General features: G+C 44.2%; 1 protein-coding gene across 1 annotated transcript in view; it reads left to right on the top strand.

The window, feature by feature from the left end:
- Window positions 1-20,966, top strand: part of LOC127050095 (serine/threonine-protein kinase MARK2-like) — a 65,056-nt gene extending 44,090 nt beyond the window's left edge. Inside the window, exons 8-11 of the mRNA XM_050951626.1 lie at window positions 2,444-2,663; window positions 4,189-4,668; window positions 18,738-18,986; window positions 20,050-20,966. Coding sequence (XP_050807583.1) covers window positions 2,444-2,663; window positions 4,189-4,668; window positions 18,738-18,986; window positions 20,050-20,537 — 1,437 coding nt within the window. The 3' untranslated portion in view covers window positions 20,538-20,966. The remainder of the gene's footprint in view (window positions 1-2,443; window positions 2,664-4,188; window positions 4,669-18,737; window positions 18,987-20,049) is intronic.
- Window positions 20,967-21,318: the final 352 nt, after the last annotated feature.

Raw genomic sequence — 21,318 nt, 5'->3', positions numbered from 1 at the left:
TTTTTACAGTGCATATACTTGTAATAAAAAATAAATATAAAGTGAGAAATGTACACTTTGTATTCTGTGTTGTAATTGAAATCAATATATTTGAAAATGTAGAAAACATCCAAAAATATCTAAATAAATGGTATTCTGTTACTGTTTAACAGTGTGATTAATTGTGCTTAGTTTTTTAAATCGTGCGATTAATCGCGATTAATTTTTTAACTGCTTGACAGCCCTAGTTACAACATAAGATAGACCAACAGTTGCTAATTCAAACCTCCTAAGGGCAGGCTATACACACAGTGGTAATAAGGTCAAAGTCTCATTGGGGGGCTCTCTACTTCGTTTTTCTGCCTGCAGCCTCCAGCTCTGTATCTTTCTGTTGAAGATACTTCTAGTCCCATGCCAGCAACAGGGTGTGTGTCTGACTTTTAACCTTCAGGATGCCTGCTGCCTGGCCTTCCCTCTGCAGCCAGTGCCCAGGCAGCCTCCATCTCTCTTCGAAGTCCAGTCCCCTCAAACCTCAGGCTGTACTTCCATTTTCTGACCCTTGGGATTTAGAAAGCCCTCTGCTGGCTGGCTGTTGAACAGCAGAAGGGTGGGGGGCAGAGTCACAATGCAAGTAACAAGTGAGCCAGTTCACTCCATCACACTTGATGGTGGGAACCCTAGTCGTTCAAGAGCTAAAGCACCAATGGTAGAACAGCAGGATTCCCTTTCTCCCCATTACTCAGACTGCCAGGTCCTGATTTCCCTACAATGTATTTCTAATCCTAGTCAAAACTCAACAAGGTCAGGAGGCTGCTGAGAAACAGAACAGTCATTGTGGGGGTCTTGCTTTGAGAAAAGGAAGGAGATTGCTAATTGCAGTGGGTCCAGGCAGGGAAGATGCTGAGTGGAGGAGCAGCTAAGCAGGGAGTAGATGCTCAGCAAGAATGAGGTAGGGAAACTGTTCAGTGGGATGTTTGAGAGACAAGGTGGGTGAGGTCACATCTTTTATTGGACCAGCTTCTGTTGGTGAGAGATAGAAGCTTTTGAGCTACACAGAGCTCTTCCTTAAGCTCTGTATGAACTTAGAAGTCTGTCTCTCTCTCCCACAAAGTTGGTGCAATAAAAGATGTGACCTCACCCACCTTGTCTCTCCAATACCCTGGAACCAACATGGTTACAATACTGCAAACAACAGTGAGATGCTGGCAGGAAAGTTGATCAGGGAAAAAGTGCTGTGGAGCCAGATGGGCAGTTGCAAGGAGGAAAAGAATTAAAACAAATCCTTTCAACTAAGCTATCTCCAGCTCAGCTTCCCTCCTCTCCTGCCTGTCCACAGTTGCCTTGTCTCTCCCCTTCCCCCCCAAAAAAATGCACACACTGAGCAATTTCCCTTCCCCAGTCTGTTTTCGTTCTCGCTCCACAGTCAGCTGCTCCCATTCCTAAACCCAATGTTCTTTTCAGAGCATCCTCTCTCATTTCCTTTTCTTCTCCCCCTCCAACAACCCCTAATATCTCTCCTAACACCCCCACCCCAGTAACCTGGCCTGAGTATCCCTCATCCCTCCACTGGCTTCCCAGCATCACCTGGGTTTGGATCTTCCTTTTGGAGGAGGGAGCAGCAAGTTCCAAGTTCCCACCTACTGCTGCTTGTCACGGGGCTGCAGCCAACTAGTGGAGTCATCTAAGAAAAATAGAGGAAAAAAGGTTAAAATAAAACACTTTTTTTTACTTAAAAAATAAAGCACATTATTGTCCTATGGGCAGGCACCTCTGCAACTTGAAGCATTTTACTGGCAGATCTGGTCAAAAAAAAAAAAAACAAGCAGTGCTTGCTTGATGAAAACCTTAGAAAGAAACAACATTTTTCATTCTTCATTCTTCATTAATTTTGTGTTTTGAATTTGTTTTCATTCAGGTGAGACACCCCTTATGTGGGGGAGAAGTTAACCAAAGTTTAAAAGTGAGAGAAATTGATTTTTTTCCCTCACTTAAATTATTGCAAATCAATTATTTTCAAACTAAAATCATTAGAATTAAGAACAGGACTAACCACACTTTACTTTGATCATTGAGGTAGGATCACTGCATTTATAGATTGCTCTGCTTGTGAGTAGATGACAGATTCCTTGGTAACACTGTAGAACAGGAAAGGGGGCTAAGAGAGAGTAAACCTACTAGGGTCTCTTTGCAGACCTCTCCCTAATTGTTCTGCCAGGAAGCAGGACTTGTCAGCTCACAAACCCTGTGGATCTCGGAGATTAGAGGGAGATCAATGAACAAGTTCTGTGCTGGCTCATTTTGTATTACATTGCATGGGGTGGGAGGGGATTTCTTCAGGACTGGTGGGGAAGGAAGATGCACATTTCTATTTACACGTGTCTGAGCTTGTTGTATTTCAGTTCCTTGTACGTTCAAGCTTCTTTTCAATCTAAGACAATATGAATTATGACTGTTATGTTTTCAGAGGGAAAATGTAATAGAAAAATGTGGTGGCAAACCTCCTAGAAACCTGAATCAAGATGCAGATATTCAGATTTCCCAAAAGGCTGAACTGGTCACAACAGAAAACCTCAACAACTATGACAATAAGACATTTCCTTCTGCACTAAACCAAGCAATCCCAGACGCCATTCAAGAAGATGAAATTGCAATTACTTTGGATAACCAAGAAAATATACCAGAAGGTACTGTACAAAAATCTATTAATGGCTTATTAACCTGAAAATGTTCTTTTAGCGCAAGTCAGTAAAAAGTGAAAACATTTTATGATTTTTTTTTTAGAAATTTTCCATTTGTTTGTTTTTTGAGGGGGAGGAGGGAGTTCAAAAAATGTAGCTCAGCTCTAGTTCTCCGGCTTCACACAGTTTTCCCCTCATAGAACTACCTCCACCATTATGCTATAGGCACATTCTGTGTGTTACCTCAGAACAGATTTTTAAAGACTTGGAAGTGTGTGCTCCCCTATCTAAGTCAATGTGAAGGAGATTTAGCGACTGATCTTACACTCACTGAAGTCAGTGGTAAAGCACCATCTTTGAAACAGAGAGAGTGTGATGGGAAAGAACAAGTTCCACCCATATTCACCCTCCTCTGCAACGAGAAAAAATTCACTGGGTGAGATATGCCCAATAGATGCTCAGAAAAAATCATTCAATATAGCCAAAGGCCTTGCCATTACACTTCTTTCCTGATCCCAAGTTTTGGTGATCAGTTTGAAAACATTGTATATGTAGGAAAGAATAGCCATAACTAAGCATCAACCCAATTGTTAATCTGGATATAGTGACTATAAGTAACTGTCCATTACATGCCATTCTCCAAGTTATTTCCATTGTTTTCCTAAGAAGGATTGTGAGGAACCTCCAAGGTCAAGAAATTTCAAACACTGATTATTCTAGGAGACAAAGACAGAACGTGACTTTAGACTTTGAGGCTAAATCCAGGTCTGGCATAACAGTCACAACATGATTGCTCCCACTTACACTCTCCATTGCCCTGCACCAAATCAGAAAGATACCAGTTTACACTGTCTTTGCAATGATGTAAATAACAAGTGCAAGGTGCAGACCCATGGATAGTCAGCCCCTCGCTCTGAATTTGACCTCTCAGTAAACAACAATTGATTCTGACTCGATCATTGTGCACGTAGATATTTTTTAGATTCATGCTGTCTTTAATAAATGCTGAGTAATAGCCCCAGTAATAGCCGTACAGAAATAACAAAAAGATAGGCAACCCTATGCCCAGCTGTCCACTTTCTGTTCCATCTTAACATCAATGGCTTCCTCCTCATTTGGATGTGAGCTATGCTGTGTCATCACTGCTACTGAACCTTATGCCACTTATAAGCAATTATGGTTACACACAGGTGTAATTTTTCAACATTGACTAGTGATTGTGAGTGCCTCAGTCTTGAATGCCAGCATTTTAAAAGGGGTCTGATTTTCAGAGTGTTGATCACCTCACCTCTGAAAATCAGAACCCTTTAAAGCATCTAAAGTTAAAATCACTAGTTACTTTTGAAAGCCTATGTGTAAACTTGTGGCATTTTATCAAGATTTTTTATTATTTATAATATTGCAAAAACTCTACCAACAGTCAGCAAAATTCAGAGTCCCAAAGGGAGGTACTTTCAGTAATAACTTGTTACTTCTATAGACGCTTTCATTTCAGCATGAACTGATCTTATCCATTCTATATTCCATTTAGTTTCCAAGTTTGCAGATAGAGAATGGGTTCATCTTGAACCTCCTAAATCACCAAATAAAAATACTTCATATGACCCAATGAATCAGCCACTTTTGGATCTGCAGGAGAATTTGGATGATTATAAAGACTTAGCTGATGTGAGGAAATCATATCTTCCTGAGAAACCACCTCCTACATTAGCAAATAACCCAACACATTCTGCAAACCACCAATCTCAAAGATCTGCAATGTCATGTACAAGTAGAATAACCCCACGGTCTCTAACAGAAAATAGAGTTGTAGACCACAGTCCTATGCCTCATCAGGATACAAGATTTAAAGACCTTCTCAAAGCAATGGATGAGACTATTCCAACTCCAGCATGGCTGTACTCAGAAAAGGAAAGTCCTAATCTACTAATGATTGAAACACCACAGCTTTCCCCTTTGCCCAGGCTGAGACAAGCTGCCTTGAGAGACACCATAGTTAAAAAGATTTCATGTATGGAAACATCACATCAACAAACAAGTGGTTCCCCTCCACTTTTGGTCAATGGCTCAAGACCACCAATTTTCCCTATATCCCAACAGCAAACACATATGGTAAGAAGTTTGAGGCAATCTAAAGAAAACCCAAAAACCTTTTTCAACAACAGCATGAAGATTAAGAGAAACTTAGTCCAACTCAAGCATACCCATAAAGTTACAGACCTGAATCTTCCGGTCTTATCTCCACCATACCAAACCAGGTCAGGGAAAAAGTCTGAGATTTTAAGCTTAGATTTTGTTTAAATACAGTGCACGGCAATATAAGAAAAAAGGGAGGGGTATGTGCGTGAGAGATAGAGAAAATAACAGCGTCTATAAACTTTCCACAAAGTATAAAGCTGATAGGTTTTAGCTGAATACCATGATGTCACATGATGTCCCAGGTCTGTTTAATGTAGATGCAAAATTTGAGGTTCTAAGAAGACAATTCACAATAATATTTGATTGTGAATTTTTTGTGTCTATGTACATTGTTTGCACCCAAACTGTGAATCATTGTGTTAGGGCAAAAGATCCAGAAAATAAAACGGACTAGTCTATTTTGATTGTCCTAGCTGAATAAAAAGTAAATGTAAACAAATTGTTATAATGAAGGAAAACTAGATTTTAAAAATCCTCTTTCCATTTTAATAAACTACAGTGTTAGTAAGACGTCAGGAATTTTTTCATATTAGCTATATGAATTTTAACCAGACAGTGGCAATTTAACCCAACTATGTTCCAAAACAGAGAGAACCAAATTTTGCATCCAACTTCACTGCATTAATTAATTAATTAGGGCTACACACACGTGACAAAGTAAAATGTATCCCTTTTGTTTTAAATTCCAATGATTAATCCTCCTTATTTATATTTCCTTTTTCTTATTACTAGACTTTGGGCTTAATTCTCTTCTCACTCTAATATAACTTCCCTGACTTCTTGGAGTTATTCTTCATTGATACTTGTGTGAGCAAAAGGAGAATCAGGTTTTGTGTTTGCAGCTTTGAAATGTCCATGTGAGGTGTGAGCTTACAAGTTAAGGATAACAAAGGATTTCTAAATGGTATTTAAGAAAGCATTGTGCGTCATCTTGTCAAGATTTGCCCTCCCATATGTCTACCAACATTACTGCCATACAAAGAACATATTGGGAAGGTCTTTAGAGGAGATAAAGAATGAGTCTAAATGTGAAAAATGTGTAAATTTCAAATGCCAGGGTGTCTTGTGTGTAAGATTCAGCAGTCAGAAAGACTGTGCAGCCACTTGTGAATTCTGCTGTTTCTTTCTGGGAGATGGTCAGATTTCACCTTCAAGAGCAACAATAGAATATAATATTTAGAGTAATACAAAGAAGGTATATACATGGAGCCCACAGTAATTGCACTGAATGCTCAAGAGCCTAATTCTGCCCTCCTTAGGGCTAAGATTCAGGAAAGTATCCCTATTCAGGATAGCACTTAAGCACATGCTTCTGTTCTATAGAAGGCAATGCGACTTCATCATGTAGTGAAAATTCAACATGTGATTAAGTGCTTTCCTGAACTAGGGCCATACATGGCTGTAACTCCCAGAACTGGGCCATTAGCTTATATATCATCTTCATTATTAAAGCTGGATGGATATTTCACAAACAAAGTGGCTTTGTAAACATTTCCCCTCTAATTTACAAAATTTTGTAAATTCATTCTAAACTTGTCAATCTTGTGGTCAGTTTCCTGGAGTTTTGTCAGAAAGAAAAGGGAGGGGGGGAAATAAACAGGATTTGACTCCATTTTTTGGTAAAAGTAGGCTGGGGGACTAGGGTTGCCAATTTTCTAATCCCACAAAACCGAACATCCTTGTCCCATCCCCTGCCCTGCCTTTCCCTGAGGTCCTACCCCTTTTCTGAGGCCTTGCCTCCCACTCACTCCATCCCCCCTCCCTCCATCACTCTCTCTCTCCTACCCTCACTCACTTTCACCAGGCTAGGGAAGAGGACTGGTGTGTGGGAGGGGGTGAGGGCTCTGGCTGAGCATGTGGGCTCCAAGATGGGGGCATAAATTAGGGGTTCAGGGTGTGGGAGGGGGCTTCAGGATGGGGCAGGAAGTTGGAGTGCAGGAGGGGTTGCAGCTGGGCGGCGCTTACCTCATGTGGCTCCCAGAAGCGGCCGGCATGTCCGGCTCCTAGGTGGAGGGGTAGCCAGGGGGCTCTACAGACTTCCCCTGTCCACAGGCACCACCCCACAGCTCCTGTTGGTCATGGTTCTCAGCCAATGGGAGCTGCAGAACCAGCGCTCATGGTTGCCTCTCTGCCTAGGAGTCGGACATGCCAGCTGCTTCTGGGAGCCACGCGAAGCCAGCCCTAGCCCTGTTGTACCGCCAACTGAACTTTTAGTGGCCCAGTAAGGCCTCTTTTCAATGGGGCATTCCGGTCAAAAAATGGATGCCTGGCAACCCTATGGGGAACAGTGGTGACATATTAAATATACGGTTCTGCTGGCAGAGAGAAGGCAAGCAGCAGTGTCTTCTAAGAAATGCAGACTACAACAAATATGAAGTGACATTAAAGCTGTAAGAGCCTCCATTTTCATGCACCCCGGTTTTCCAGGGACCCTCACTGTAATGTTTGTTAATCTGTACCTCATGGCTCCCTTAGTTATAGTGTTTTAGGCCTGTTTCAGCAAGGTACTCACACAAATGTGTCTAACTGTAAGCAAATGAGTAGAGCCCTTGAACTGAATTGTGAAATGTCAGAATTTTGACTTTGGTGGGACTACACATATGCTTAAAGTCAGGCATGTGTTAAGTACCTTGCTGACATGTGGCTTTATTGCCTACCTAAGGCCTGATTCTGCAAACGCATACTTGGGTAACTTTTCAAGGGATTACTCAAGTTATCCAAATCTGAGTTTGAAGGAATAGGCCCCTAGTTTGCATATGTCATGTTCCAGACAATGATTTGAAATACAGAAGTCAAAGGTGACATTTTAAAATCTTAAAGAGGAATTCCTAAGCACTAGCACAGCATGTTTCAGAAGGATAAAGGAAGCCAGATACAGCATATTAAGTTCTGCTCTCAGTTGCACTCATTGACTTCAATGAGTGCAACTGGCATAACTGAAAGCAGAATATGGCCTTGTATGTGCACCCTGTTGCTCCATATAAGTTGTACACAATATACCAACTTAAGTTTCTTATTTGCTTACATCCTGTGCAACCCCAATGAGATTAATGACATAGGTCAGCTCACAATTTGTCCCACTGTCTTTGTGTTTTTATACTAGAGACCAAGTATAAAACTGGTCAGCAGTTACATATGAATTCTGACCTGCTTGAAGGACAGAATAACTGTGCCTTCCAGTAAACTTTGCTGTATAAAGTGTGGCAGCCAAAAAGTGCTATTGCTAAAAAGGCAGCCAAGGATTTTAAGAGCTAAAAGTTCACTTTTTACTTTACAAATGTTTTTAAATCAAAATTTTCACATTGTTACATATGTGGGGTACTGGAATGCGGTACTATTCAGTGGAAGTAAGGGTTTCCAGCCCAGCCCTTAAAGTGTTAATTTCTCAACATTAATAAAAACCACTAGAACAGATTCCCTTATTTTTAAATAAAAAAAGGTTTTGACCAGCTCTAAAAATTACATCATCATTCTTTTTAACATAAGACCATGATCTAATACCCATACCCATGATATATATATATATAGCATCTCACCTATCAGCTAGAACCATTCATTTTTGGTCCAGTGGTTAGGGTACTGGCCTAGGACTTGGTAGATCTGCATTCAATTCCCTGCTCCACTACAGACTTACTATGTGATCTTGGGCAAGTCACTTAGCCTCTCTCTGTGCCTCAATTCCCCATCTGTAAAATGGGTATGAGAGCACTTCCTTACCTCACAGGGGTATTGTGAGGGTAACACATTGAAGATTGTGAGGTGCACAGATGCTATGGTGATCCGTACAAGTACTTCAGATAGAAGGAACAAGGATCCAATGTGAGTAAGGATGGTAGTATCTAGCCATGGCGTATGAAAGAGCTGCTGTCTGAAATAAAACCAAACATGCATTCATTATGCTCAGTCACTGGTAGCAGTCTTTTCTTTCATCTATATTTCACATATCAAAAACTGTGTGCATCTATTCTGCTTTCATGGAGAGCATCTCTAAGATCTGTGCCATAAGAAGTCAGTGTATAACTATATACAGTTGGAGTTTTTTTAATTATTATTGTTACAACTAACAGTGATTAATTGTACCATTGTGTTTGCTATGAGTCAGAGCTGACTTCAGTGGGACTGCTCATGCTGTAAGATACTATTCAACATGGAGAAGAGTGTCATAACATATTTCCCAGATTTGGACCTTAGCATCCAAAATATGGGTGTTAGCATGAAAACCTCCAAGCTTAGTTACCAGCTTGGACCTGGTAAAGCTGCCACCACCCAAAAAATTAGAGTGTTTTGGGGCACTCTGGTCCCCCCAAAAACCTTCCCTGGGGACCCCAAAGACCCAAATTCCTTGAGTCTTACAACAAAGGGGAATAAACCATTTCCCCTCCTTCTCCCTTCCAGGTGTTCCCTCCCTGGGTTCCTGGAGAGATACACAGAAGCAAGCTCCATGAATCTAAACAGAGGGACTCCACCCTCCCCGTTTCCAGTCCTGGAAACACAAGTACTTCCCGCTTCACCCAGAGGGTATGCAAAGTCAGGCTTAGTAAATCTAACACAAAGAGATTTTCCCCCTGACTTCTTCCTCCCACCAATTCCCTGGTGAGTTGCAGACTTAATTCCCTGGAATTCCCACTAAAGAAAACTCCAACAGGTCTAAAAAAGAAAGCTTTATAAGAAGAAAGAAAAATACATAAAAATGGTCTCTCTGTATTAAGGTGACAAATACAGGGTCAATTGCTTAAAAGAAATATGAATAAACAGCCTTATCCACAAAGAATACAATTTAACACATTCCAGCAACTACACACATGTAAATACAAAAAAAACCAATATAAACCTTATTGCCTTACTATTTTTATACTTACAACTTGGAAACAGAAGATTAGAAAGCTGGAGATAGAAAAATCACTCCCATAGCCGAGAGCGTCAGACACAAGACAAAGAACAAAGAACTCACACCCAAAACTTCCCTCCACCCAGATTTGAAAAAGTCTTGTTTCCTGATTGGTCCTCTGGTCAGGTGTTTCAGGTTACTCATTTCCAGATGAAAGAGACATTAACCCTTAGCTATCTGTTTATGACACGCCCCCCAAATTGCAGACAGTGGGGAACCTCACTGGCGGTGATTTCCTCCTAGAACTTTAAAACAAACAGATTAATACAACACATGCACCTTTACATATACCACTAGCAGACTTTTACATTTTAAGAACACTTTTTAACTACTGGATTCTGGGAAACTCTCACGGGAGAGTGCATCAGCTACTTTGTTAGAAGCTCCTAAGATGTGCTGAATTTCAAAATCAAAATCTTGGAGAGCTAAACTCCAACGAAGAAGTTTCTTGTTGTTCCTCTTGGCAGTATGAAGCCTCTTTAGCGCAGCATGGTCAGTTTGTAGCTGGAACCGCCGTCCCCAAACATATGGGCATAGCTTTTCCAGGGCGTACACAATGGCGTAGCATTCCTTTTCACTGACTGACCAGTGACTTTCCCTCTCAAACAGTTTCTTGCTGAGAAACACGACAGGATGGAAGTTGTGATCCATTGCTTCCTGCATGAGAACTGCTCCTATACCACGCTCAGATGCATCCGTGGTTACTAGGAATGGCTTGTCAAAGTCCGAGGCCCTGAGCACAGGGTCAGACATGAGCGTTGCCTTAAGTTGGGTAAAGGTCTTTTGACACTCATCAGTCCACTTAACTGCATCTGGCTGGGTCTTTTTGGTCAGGTCGGTCAGTGTGGCAGCGATTTGTCTGTAGTGGGGTACAAATCACCTGTAGTATCCGGCCAAGCCTAAGAAGGATTGGACCTATTTCTTTGACCTTGGGACAGGCCACTTTTGGATAGCATCCACCTTGGCCTGTAGGGGGTTTATGGTTCCTCGACCCACCTGGTGTCCCAGGTAAGTTACTCTGTTTTGGCCTATTTGACACTTTTTGGCCTTAACAGTTAGTCCGGCCTGCCTGATGCACTCAAAGACCTTTTCCAGGTGTAGTAGGTGTTCGGGCCAGGAGTCTGAAAAAATGGCCACATCATCGAGGTAGGCAACTGCATATTCGCTCAGTCCTGCTAGTAGACCATCTACCAGCCTCTGGAAGGTGGCAGGTGCATTTCGCAGCCCGAAAAGAAGGATATTAAATTCATACACCCCCGCATGGGTGACGAATGCTGACCTGTCCTTGGCAGGTTCATCTAGCAGTACTTGCCAGTATCCCTTGGTTAAGTCTATTGTAGAGATGAACTGGGCACGTCCCAACTTCTCCAATAGCTCATCGGTGCGTGGCATTGGATAGTTGTCCGGACGAGTTACCACATTTAGCTTACGGTAGTCCACGCAAAAGCGTATTTCCCCATCTGGTTTGGGTACCAGAACCACTGGAGATGCCCATGCACTGGTAGATGAGCGGATTATACCCATCTGTAGCATGTTCTGGATCTCCCGTTCTATAGCAGCTTGGGCATAAGGAGACACCCGGTAGGGTGGGGTTCTAATGGGGTGAGCATTACCTGTGTCAATGGAGTGGTATGCCCGTTCAGTCCGTCCTGGGGTGGCTGAGAACAATGGGGCGAAGCTAGTGCACAGCTCCTTGATTTGTCGCCGCTGCAGACGTTCCAGGGTGGTTGAGAGGTTCACCTCTTCCACACCACCGTCTTTTTTCCCGTCGTAGTAGACACCTTCAGGCCACTCAGCATCATCTCCCTGGACTGTAAACTGACAAACCTGTAAGTCTATGGAATAGAAAGGCTTGAGAGAATTAACATGGTACACTCTGGGCTTTAGTGAGGACTTGGGAAATGCTATGAGGTAGTTCACAGTTCACAGGCGCTCTTGGACCGTGAATGGCCCTTCCCATGATGCTTCCATCTTATGGGCCTGTTGCGCCTTCAAGACCATAACCTGGTCTCCTACCTTGAAGGAATGTTCTCTGGTATGTTTGTCATACCAGGCCTTTTGCTCTTTCTGAGCATCCTTTAGGTTTTCTTTAGCAAGGGCTAAAGAGTGTCGAAGGGTGTTTTGTAGGTTGCTTACAAAGTCCAGAATGTTAGTTCCTGGAGAAGGCGTAAACCCCTCCCATTGCTGTTTCACCAACTGTAATGGCCCCTTAACCTTGTGACCATACACAAGTTCAAATGGTGAAAACCCTAAACTGGGATGTGGTACAGCCCTGTAGGCAAAAAGCAACTGCTGTAACACTAGGTCCCAATTATTGGAGTGTTCATTGACGAATTTACGTATCATAGCCCCCAAAGTTCCATTAAACCTTTCCACCAGGCCATTGGTTTGATGGTGGTACGGGGTGGCAACCAAGTGGTTCACCCCATGAGTTTCCCACAGTTCTTTCATGGTCCCTGCCAGGAAATTAGATCCTGAATCTGTAAGGATGTCGGAGGGCCAACCTACCCTGGCAAAAATGTCTGTTAGGGCCAGGCACACAGTGTTAGCCCTGGTGTTGCCTAGAGCTACTGCTTCCGGCCATCGGGTAGCAAAGTCCACGAAAGTCAGTACGTACTGCTTTCCTCTGGGTGTCTTTTTTGGGAAAGGACCCAGAATATCCACAGCTACTCGCTGAAATGGGACCTCAATTATGGGGAGTGGCTGGAGAGGGGCCTTGATCTGGTCTTGAGGCTTTCCCACTCTTTGGCATACCTCACAAGACCGGACATACTTGGCAACGTCCTTGCCCATCCCCTCCCAGTGGAAGGATTTCCCCAACCGGTCCTTGGTTCTGTTCACCCCAGCATGGCCACTGGGATGATCATGGGCTAAGCTTAAGAGCTTCCCCCGGTACTTAGTTGGAACCACCAACTGTTTTTGCGGCTGCCGTTCTTCCCGGTGTCCACCAGAAAGAATCTCCTTGTATAAAAGTCCTTGGTCTATAACAAACCGGGATCAGTGAGAAGAGCTGAGAGGCGGTGGGGTGCTCCGTGCCACCGCCCAAGCTTTCTGAAGGCTGTCATCTGCTTCCTGCTCAGTCTGGAACTGTTCCCTTGAGGCTGGGGTCACCAGTTCTTCCTCAGACTGTGGACTTGGTCTTGGTCCCTCTGGAAGCGATGTAGGTGATGGGGTTGTTTCTGTTGCTGGTGAACCGCTCTCCGCTGGTGCACCAGGGGGTATTTCAGGCTCTGGCTGAGACTTTTGGGTATGGCTGTCTGTTGCTTCTGCCAGTTCTGGCTCGCTGGCGCCCTCTGGCATTGAGTTTGAAGATGTGGTTGCACTTGCTGGTGCTGGTTGATGTTCCAGTTCCGGGCCTGGGACTGGAGGTGCTCTGGCTGTTTCAGTGGTTGGCATGGAATCTGGGTCCACTACCTCTGTCTGGGTCTCTGGTAACACAGACGAGGCGTCTGTGGACGGCTCAGGAACGGGAATGGGTCTGGAAGCTTGCCTGGTTTGGCTGCGTGTAACCATTCCCACTCTCTTGGCCCGCTTCACCTGGTTGGCCAAGTCTTCCCCCAGTAGCATGGGGATGGAATAATTGTCATAGACTGCAAAAGTCCACATTCCTGACCAGCCTTTGTACTGGACAGGCAGTTCAGCTGTAGGCAAGTCTACAGCTTGTGACATGAAGGGGTAAATTGTCACTTGGGCCTTTGGGTTGATGAATTTGGGGTCTACGAAGGATTGATGGATAGCTGACACTTGTGCCCCCGTGTCTCTCCATGCAGTAACCTTCTTTCTGCCCACTCTCAAATTTTCCCTTCGCTCCAAGAGTATTTGAGAGGCATCTGGGCCTGGGGATCTTTTGGGTGATGGTGGTGTAATGAACTGCACTCGGTTGGCATTCTTTGGGCAGTTGGCCTTGATATGTCCCAGTTCATTACACTTAAAGCATCTTCCAGCTGACTGGTTACTGGGTCGAGGTGAGTTACTGGAGACTGGTGAGGTGGAAGAATAGTGTGTCTGTGGCTTTCCTTGGGTTGTAGGTGGGGTCTTTGGTTGTCCTCGGTTGTAGGGTTTATGGTCGGTGTGCCCTCTGGGGTATTCATTCCCCTTGACAGTAGCTTTCTTGCTTTCTGCCACTTCCATCCATCTGGCTCCAATCTCCCCCGCCTCGATGAGATTTTTGGGTTTTCCATCTTGTATGTACCGTGTTATGTCCTCAGGAACACCATCCAAGAACTGCTCCATTTGTATGAGGAGGTGCAGTTCGTCTATGGATTTAACATTGTTTCCTGATATCCAGGCCTCATAATTTTTCCCAACATAGTAGGTGTGTTTGGGAAATGACACATCTGGTTTCCACTTTGGGGTTCTGAAATGCCGACGGGCATGATCCGGGGTTATCCCCATTCTGTATCTGGCCTTGGTTTGAAAAAGTTTATAGTCGTTCATTTTCTCCTTAGGCATTTCAGCTGCCACCTCTGCTAAAGGTCCACTGAGCTGTGGCCTCAATTCTACCATGTACTGGTCTTCAGGGATGCTGTACCCAAGACAGGCTCTTTCAAAATTTTCCAAGAAGGCCTCAGTGTCATCACCTGCCTTGTAGGTGGGAAATTTCTTGGGATGTGGAACCATAATTGGTGAAGGGTTGTTAGGATTGGCTGGAGCCTGTTGCTTAGCCTTTTCTAATTCCATGGCCTGTCGGTGGGTCTCCCTCTGGAGTTCTATCTGTCTTCTGTAGGCTGCCTCTTCTTCTTCTTGTTTCCTTCTGTGAGCCTCCTCTTCTTCTTGTTGTTTTCTTTTGTGGGCTGCCTCTTCCTTGGCTAGTTCTGCATTAATTAGTTCTATCCGTCTCTTGTGTTCATTTTCTTTGTCTATGGCTTGTTGCCATGCTCGCTCCTGCCTTAGGCTTTCCTTGGAACTCATGTTTTCTGCTTTCTTGTGCTGAGGCGCCCTCTGGGGTTTATTGTATGAACTGCAGCTTCTCTGTTGCCTCCTGGGGTCTGCCTAGCAACAATGCCTTTTTCCCTTTCTTCCTCTAGCTAATCTTTTAAATGTAAAGTAAACCAGAAAAACCACTTTATTTGCATGTGTATTGCTGGATATTTGACTCTCAATGGGAGTGCTATTGTCTGACAAAAGACCCGTTTGTCACAGCTTAATGGTTCCTTGCTTAATATGCAAGCTACTGCCAGGAGAGAACAGAAAAAAATATTCTCTCTAGTTCCTTTTAAAACCAAACCCTCTCTGCTTAAAAGCCCCTAGCAGAGAAAAGAAAAATATAATATTCCTACTGGCTTCTGGATTCTATCTATCCCACAACGCTGCACACCATGTCATAACATATTTCCCAGATTTGGACCTTAGCATCCAAAATATGGGTGTTAGCATGAAAACCTCCAAGCTTAGTTACCAGCTTGGACCTGGTAAAGCTGCCACCACCCAAAAAATTAGAGTGTTTTGAGGCACTCTGGTCCCCCCAAAAACCTTCCCTGGGGACCCCAAAGACCCAAATTCCTTGAGTCTTACAACAAAGGAGAATAAATCATTTCCCCCCCTTCTCCCTTCCAGGTGTTCCCTCCCTGGGTTCCTGGAGAGATACACAGAAGCAAGCTCCGTGAATCTAAACAGAGGGACTCCACCCTCCCCGTTTCCAGTCCTGGAAACACAAGTACTTCCCGCTTCACCCAGAGGGTATGCAAAGTCAGGCTTAGTAAATCTAACACAAAGAGATTTTCCCCCTGACTTCTTCCTCCCACCAATTCCCTGGTGAGTTGCAGACTTAATTCCCTGGAATTCCCACTAAAGAAAACTCCAACAGGTCTAAAAAAGAAAGCTTTATAAGAAGAAAGAAAAATACATAAAAATGGTCTCTTTGTATTAAGGTGACAAATACAGGGTCAATTGCTTAAAAGAAATATGAATAAACAGCCTTATCCACAAAGAATACAATTTAACACATTCCAGCAACTACACACATGTAAATACAAAAAAAACCAATATAAACCTTATTGCCTTACTATTTTTGTACTTACAACTTGGAAACAGAAGATTAGAAAGCTGGAGATAGAAAAATCACTCTCATAGCCGAGAGGGTCAGACACAAGACAAAGAACAAAGAACTCACACCCAAAACTTCCCTCCACCCAGATTTGAAAAAGTCTTGTTTCCTGATTGGTCCTCTGGTCAGGTGTTTCAGGTTACTTGTTTCCAGGTGAAAAAGACATTAACCCTTAGCTATCTATTTATGACAAAGAGAATCAGAATCTGTCCCTTAGGGAAATGGAAAGGACACTCAACTTGATTGTATTGGTGCAAAATAATGTTAAAGTTAAAAGTGAAATGGAAAGCTTTTTTTTAAAAGGGGGGGACTTGAGATATAAAATCTTTAAAAGAAATACAGAAAACAATGTATACTTATCAATAAATATTTATGCAGCACTCAAATGTAGGTGCCCAGTTGCTTTCAAAACTGTATGACAGATCATTGCACCACAAAGTTTACTGTCTAAAGGCTCAACCCTGCAAGCTGTTGTATGCCTGCTGTGAAATGCTTGGGACTTGAAGGGGCTCAGCACTGCAGAGGATTGGACCTTAAATACAATTAAATACAGTGAACAATGTCAGAGGCAAATAGTGCTAAGTGGGAAGGGAGAGGGTAACAATGAATAATAAGATCATATGCTTTTCTCTGTAAAGCTGTGTATGCTTGTTAGTTCCCATCCTCCTCCCCAGTTAGTTGCACTTTTCATCTCCTCTTCAGTTTGAGAGCACAGGGTCAGGCCTGAGGGCAGAAGCAGATGACGAAGGGTTGGAGGTGAGTGGTGGAAGGCTAACTGAGGGAGATGAGTGTTGAGAAAAGGGATGAAGGGAGATCCAAGTTTCCGTGATACAGGCAACTGGGAGTATTTGCCACCTGGCTGCCACATTGTTTTGTCTGTAGTTATTTGAGAAGGATCCAGTTTTAGTACACAGCCTGGTTTTGTACAAATAAAAGGAATATTTGCGAGTCTGTCTGTGGAAATTCAATCAATGTCAAAATTACCATGAACTGTCTGTAAGCAGAGGTAACATATGCACAATCGTCTTTGATAACAACAAAGGTAGCAAATAAATGTGCGCTCTCAATCCCTTGCTCTTTACTTGGCTGCACAGAAAAGTGCGCCTCCACCTGGCTTAGCTGAATACAGGCTGCCCAGATTGTGGCCCCAGCTGCACGAGGCAGGAGAACAGGAACACCTGATATCTTCTCCATTGTGAGCAAGTGGGAGCAGAGGAGGTGGCAGAGACCAGGGTAGCTGGGTAAGCACATAAAAGGAGTACGCTACAACCCATAAGGAGTAAAGCAACATATTGACAACTCCTCCCAGAGCAAGGGGGAGCAAGGGAGAAATTGTGCTTTTCTGAGGCTCAGTGCCATCTAACGCTGTGAGCGCTCCCATCAGTTTCTTTGGGCAACTCACAGTGTCAGGTATTTCTTGACTTGGGAATTGGGACCGTAAAGAAAAAAAATGTTGCTCCTTAGCCTCAGTAGCTAGCCAGTATCTACAGCCTTGTCCGGTTATTTCCATTAAGAGGGGAAATTGATGTTTCAGGTGTTTATCTGGTGCAGTCCTGTTTATTTACAATGACTGTACATGGTGGCCTGTTTCCTGGAACACAGTGGGAACAAACACCACCAGGCAGTTTCCTTCCTTACAGTTTTGCTGCTGCTTGTCATTGCATGTGAGCTTAGTGCCTTGGGCAGTAGCTTTCTCTATAGAAAAGTAGCTTAATTGCTTCTTCCATTTGACCTGAATGAAGGTCACACAACCAAAAGCTACAAGGTCTGGGATTGACTATAGGTCAAAGATGTGCCCGATGGCAGCCATTAACACCCTCCAGAACAACATTATAAGCATGGAAGGAGTTGCAATGCCTAAAGCAGTGACTCCTCCCTGAAGCTATTTGCAAACACATCCAACCTTGAAGCCGACGAGGGTTGCGCCCGCCTATCCTAAGACCGAGTGCACCTCTGAGCCAGGAAACAATCTGCTGCTTTTTCTCAAATTCACCAGAAAGGCCAAATGCCCCTTTTGGGTTTAGTGCAAAAAACCCTTCACCACCATTTGTTCTGGTGATGCTCTATGAATCTTTATAAACAGAGCTGCAAAGGATAGTTCTTATAAACTGTTTTGGATTTATTTTTTTAAAGTTTTGTCTTATGGGTCACATGAAATCGGGGAGAGGGGGCAGGAAGGATATTTCTTGGCCTTAGTGTGTGCTATGATATAGAGGGCCCAAACAATTTCCTGAGAATCATTCAGAAAACTTCAAGATATTGAACATACATTACAACAACAAAAAGGCCAGGTCCACACTAGAGCGTTAAATCGATTTAAACAGCATTAAATCGATTTAACGCTGTAACCATCCACACTACAAGGCACTTAAAATCGATTTTAAGGGGTCTTAAAATCGATTTCTGTACTCCAGCTAAACGAAAGGAGTAACCCTAAAATCGATTTTACAAAATCGATTTTAAGCTAGTGTGGACGGAAATCGAAGTTAATGGCCTCCGGGAGGTATCCCACAGTGCACCAGTGGCCGCTCTGCACAGCTAAAGGAACTCTACTGCTGGCCAGGTACACAGGAAAAGCCCCGGGAACTTTTAAATTTCATTTCCTGTTTGGCCAGCGTGGAGCTCTCAGCAGCACAGGTAACAATGCAGTCTGCTGAGAATAGGAAAAGAGCTCCAGCGTGGAACACACAGGAGTTATTGGATCTGATAGCTGTATGGGGAGAAGAGTCTGTGCTATCAGAACTGCGTTCCAGTAGACGAAATAAGAAAACTTTTGAAAAGATTTCAAATTTCATGAGGCAGAGAGGACATAGCAGAGACTCGTTGCAGTGCAGAGTTAAAGTGAAGGAGCTCAGACAAGCGTACCAGAAGACCAAAGCAGCAAAGGGCAGATCTGGATCTGGCCCCAAAACATGCTGCTTCTACGAGGAGCTTAACGCAATTTTAGGTAACTGTGCCACGACAAGCCCCCCCTTGTCTGTGGATTCAGAGGTGGGGGTAGTAATCTCAGCCACTGCTGATGATTTTGAGGACGGCGAAGATGTGGAGGAGGAACCGGAGGAGGTTGAGATGGCAGAGACCACACAGCACTCCATTCCCCCCAACAGCCAGGATCTTTTCCTCACCCTGACAGAAGTACCCTCCCAGCCCTCTCAAGCCAGTAGCACAGACAATGAAGCCGTGGAAGCATCCTCTGGTGAGTGTACTTTTTGAAATAAAAACCATAGTTTAAAAGCAACCGTTTTTTAATGATTGATTTGCCATGAGGGCTTGCATGCAGTAGCTGGCATTAAAGTTACTGGAAAAGTCTGTTAACATGTCTGGGGATGGAGCGGAAATCCTCCAGGGACATCTCTATGAAGCACTCCTGGAGGTACCCCAATAGCCTTTGCAGAAGGTTTCTGGGCAGGGCAGCCTTATTCCGTCCACCATGGTACGAAACTTTACCACGCCATGCCTGGAGCACGTAATCAGGTATCATTGCACGACAAAGCCTAGCTACGAATGGCCCCGGGGATTGCTGGCATTCAAGAAGCATAATTTCTTTTTCTCTTTCTGTTATTCTCAGGAGAGTGATATCGTTCATGGTCACCTGTTAAAAATTAATGTACTTTATTAAGGGAACAGAGATGACCATTCCTTCGTTTCTGCTTTCTTGCTCCTTTAATAGAAAACCTTTCCTAGCAGTCAGCCATGTGGGGGATGGTAAAAACCTGCAAATTCCTATGGGGAGGTGTCTCTAAAGCATTTGGGCAGCAGGAATTATCGCTACTAATTGCCAAGGCAGACGGGGGGAGGAGGGAGGGGGGAGGTGTTAAAGTTACCTGCCAGTACAGCAGAGATGCAGATTGGGGGGGGGGGTGAGCCATTCACTATTTTCCTCTAGTGCTGAACCTTTCTGATGGCATAAGAAAAGAAGCCAGAGTTTTGCTTTTCAGCACTTTGGCTGCAAAGCGTGAATGCTACCTGTTAATAGCCGGGGGTACAGGGTAATAAAAGAGGTTGCACGGTTCACTGCCATTTGACTTACCATGTCCTCCAGCAAGGTTTTTTGTACTCCCCTGACCTGCGTCTGTGTTGATCTCTGACTCCACAGCCGCAAGCACTAAATACTAAAAGAATCCTAAGGCGACCTTGTAGTGAAGTTACATGTGCTACGTACGGTGAATAGTGTAGTTCACTGTGAAAGAGTATAACCATTGTTCTGTGAAATGTGTCTCATATGATCCTTCTATCACTCTTTTCCCCCACTCACGCAGCTGCACATTTCTCCAGCCTCCCTTCTCCTGTCCGAAGGATAGGTCAGATAAGGAGACTGAGGAAGAAGAGGACACGGGAGGAGATGTTCACAGAAATAATGGCAGTAACCCGCAGTGAAAGAGCTCATCTGGGGGAGTGGAAACACGTGGTCGCAAAGTACAGGGACGCTGCCAGTGAACGTGAGGACAGGAGGGACCAACGTGAGGACAGGAGGGATGCCAAAAATGACATGTGGCGGCAGGAAGATCAGCGGTGGCGGGCAGCAACGCTGGAGCTTCTTCGCGATCAGACTGACCTCCTCCGAAGTCTGGTGGAAGAGCTGCGGGGTCACAGAGTGCCACTCCAGCCCATGTTTAACCTCTCTCAGTACTCACCATGTCCCATACCTTCCACACCCAGGCGTGTAAGAACGCGTGGGGGAAGGCTTTCTGCACCTGCCCACTCCACCCCTGTGGACAATCCAACCAAAAGGCTGTCATTACATTGAAATGCCCTTAATGGCATTTTTCTTCCCTCCTATACTCCTCCCAAACCACTCCCGGGGTACCTTTTCATTTCTTTTAATCTTAGGACATGCTATTCAAAGGCAGTGGGAGGGTGGGTTGGTAACGATAGTAAGCAAGATGTTCTGGAAGGGTGGAGGGAAGCTTGCTTGCAGCAGCAGGAGTCAATACATGGGGTGGGGTTAATCAAGGGGAAAGAAACACATCAGTCACACCGTACCCTGGCCCATGATGAAACTCGTTTTCAGGGCTTCCTTAATTGCCTTTGTCTTCCCTTAATCCCTCCCTCCCTCTACTATCCTCCCCCAAAACCCCCTACTTATGTATTTTTAATCACAGGCTTGTAAAAGCAGGAGGGAGGGTGGGTTGCTTACAGGGACTGACTTTTAATAAAGAATACAATGTTTTCTACAGATAGTAACTTTATTTTCCATAAGCAAGCAGTTCTGGAAGGGTGCAGTGAAGCTACCTTGTATCAGCAGGAGTCAATACATGGGGGGGGGGTTAATCAAGGGGAAAGAAACACAGCAGTCACACCGTACCCTGGCCCATGATGAAACTCGTTTTCAGGGCTTCTCTGATGCGTACTGCTTCCTGGTGTGATCTTCTAATTGCCCTGGTGTCTGGCTGCGCATAATCAGTGGTCAGGTGATTTGCCTCAGCCTCCCACCCCGCTATAAAGGTCTCCCTCTTACTCTCACAGAGATTGTGGAGCACACAGCAAGCAGCAATAACACAGGGGATATTGGTTTGGCTGAGGTCTGA

The sequence above is a fragment of the Gopherus flavomarginatus genome, chromosome 4 (genome assembly GCF_025201925.1).
Source record: "Gopherus flavomarginatus isolate rGopFla2 chromosome 4, rGopFla2.mat.asm, whole genome shotgun sequence".
Classification (NCBI taxonomy): domain Eukaryota; kingdom Metazoa; phylum Chordata; order Testudines; family Testudinidae; genus Gopherus; species Gopherus flavomarginatus.
The sequence above is the reverse complement of the archived record's forward strand: the minus strand, read 5'-3'. Positions and strand labels throughout refer to the sequence as shown.